At 40.1% G+C, this 1,264-nt stretch overlaps 1 protein-coding gene across 1 annotated transcript in view; it reads right to left on the reverse strand.

Moving 5' to 3' along the window:
* The window catches only part of CSUI_002131 (syntaxin n-terminal protein), a gene marked incomplete at its 5' end in the record, with an annotated part of 5,572 nt that overhangs the window by 2,894 nt on the left and 1,414 nt on the right, over window positions 1-1,264 (reverse strand). The window contains 2 exons of the mRNA XM_068062333.1: window positions 147-294; window positions 499-651. Of these exons, the coding sequence (XP_067925694.1) occupies window positions 147-294; window positions 499-651 (301 nt within the window). The remainder of the gene's footprint in view (window positions 1-146; window positions 295-498; window positions 652-1,264) is intronic.

Here is a 1,264-nt window from a genome sequence, read left to right on the forward strand (position 1 = left end):
GATAGATAGATTAAACATACATAAAAGAGAGCTGAAGATACTTTTTGTTCATTTAATTGAGTTGTCCTGTTTTTATTTAGAACGGAGGCTGTATCGTTCGTTCATCCATTTTCTTCTTCTTCTTCTCCCTTGTTATGTCACCTTACCTTGTTGGTCGATGTCTTCGTCAAGTTCGTCGAGCATCCTGTGTTGGTCCTGGAGCTCCTGATTTATCATGAGGGCCGTCTCGTGCAACTTCGAGGCGCTCTGTGAAATTTCCTCTAATTGAGAATCCTGCTGTTGAAGAAGAAGAGTCTACAACACACAAAGAAACCAATGCAACGCAAAAAGAAAGAAACAGTAAGAAAGAAAGAGTGAGAAAGAAAGAGATAAGAAAGAAAGAGTGAGAAAGAAAGAGATAAGAAAGAAAGAGTGAGAAAGAAAGAAAGAGCTAAAGAAGAAGCAGATGAGAGATAGAGAGAGAGATAGATAGATAGATGGGTCGTTGTTTTATTTTACCTGATGTTGTTTCTGTTGGTTATGAAAGATAGCTGCCGTTGTCTCTTCTCGGACAAGGTGTGAAGAGGAAGTGAAAAGCATTCTTTCTTCTCCCCCTGCTCCACCATTCTCGGCAGCCTTCCGCTTCTCTTTATTCTCTCTCTCGATCGCTTTCTACGTGAGAGAAGGAGGCAGCACATCAAGAAAAGAAGAAATGCATAAATACACACACACCACCTCCCCCTAGAACGAACAGTCCATAGGCACAAAAAGAGAGACAGAATAGCTCTATACATATGCCTGTATGTACACACACATACATCATATATACACGCATCTATCTATATATCTATCTATCTATCATTAATCTATCTATCTATCTATACAGATATGTCTATGTGTGTAGATGTAGTAGCTGTCCGATGGGATCGGTAGAGGACGCATGGAGAGATCGGCGGATCGCTCCCTCGCCTTAGGAGCCCTGCTCTTGTTGTCTGCCTTTACTTACTACACCCTCTCATATACTCATGTATACCAGTCTTGTACATATAAACATACATATACATACAAAGTTTGTGTGTGCACATATATATATATATATATATATATCTGTGTATGTTGATAGGAACGAAGGTGAGGAGCCGTGTAGTGATGATAGATGGAGGGTATAGAGGTGCAGCTCGATACACATACATACCTACACACATAGCATGATAGGTACATCGAAGATGGACTACATATCGGTCGATCGATCGATAGATAGATAGATAAAGGAGAGATAGATAGA

This window comes from Cystoisospora suis, assembly GCF_002600585.1.
Source record: "Cystoisospora suis strain Wien I chromosome Unknown contig_888, whole genome shotgun sequence".
Lineage (NCBI taxonomy): Eukaryota > Apicomplexa > Conoidasida > Eucoccidiorida > Sarcocystidae > Cystoisospora > Cystoisospora suis.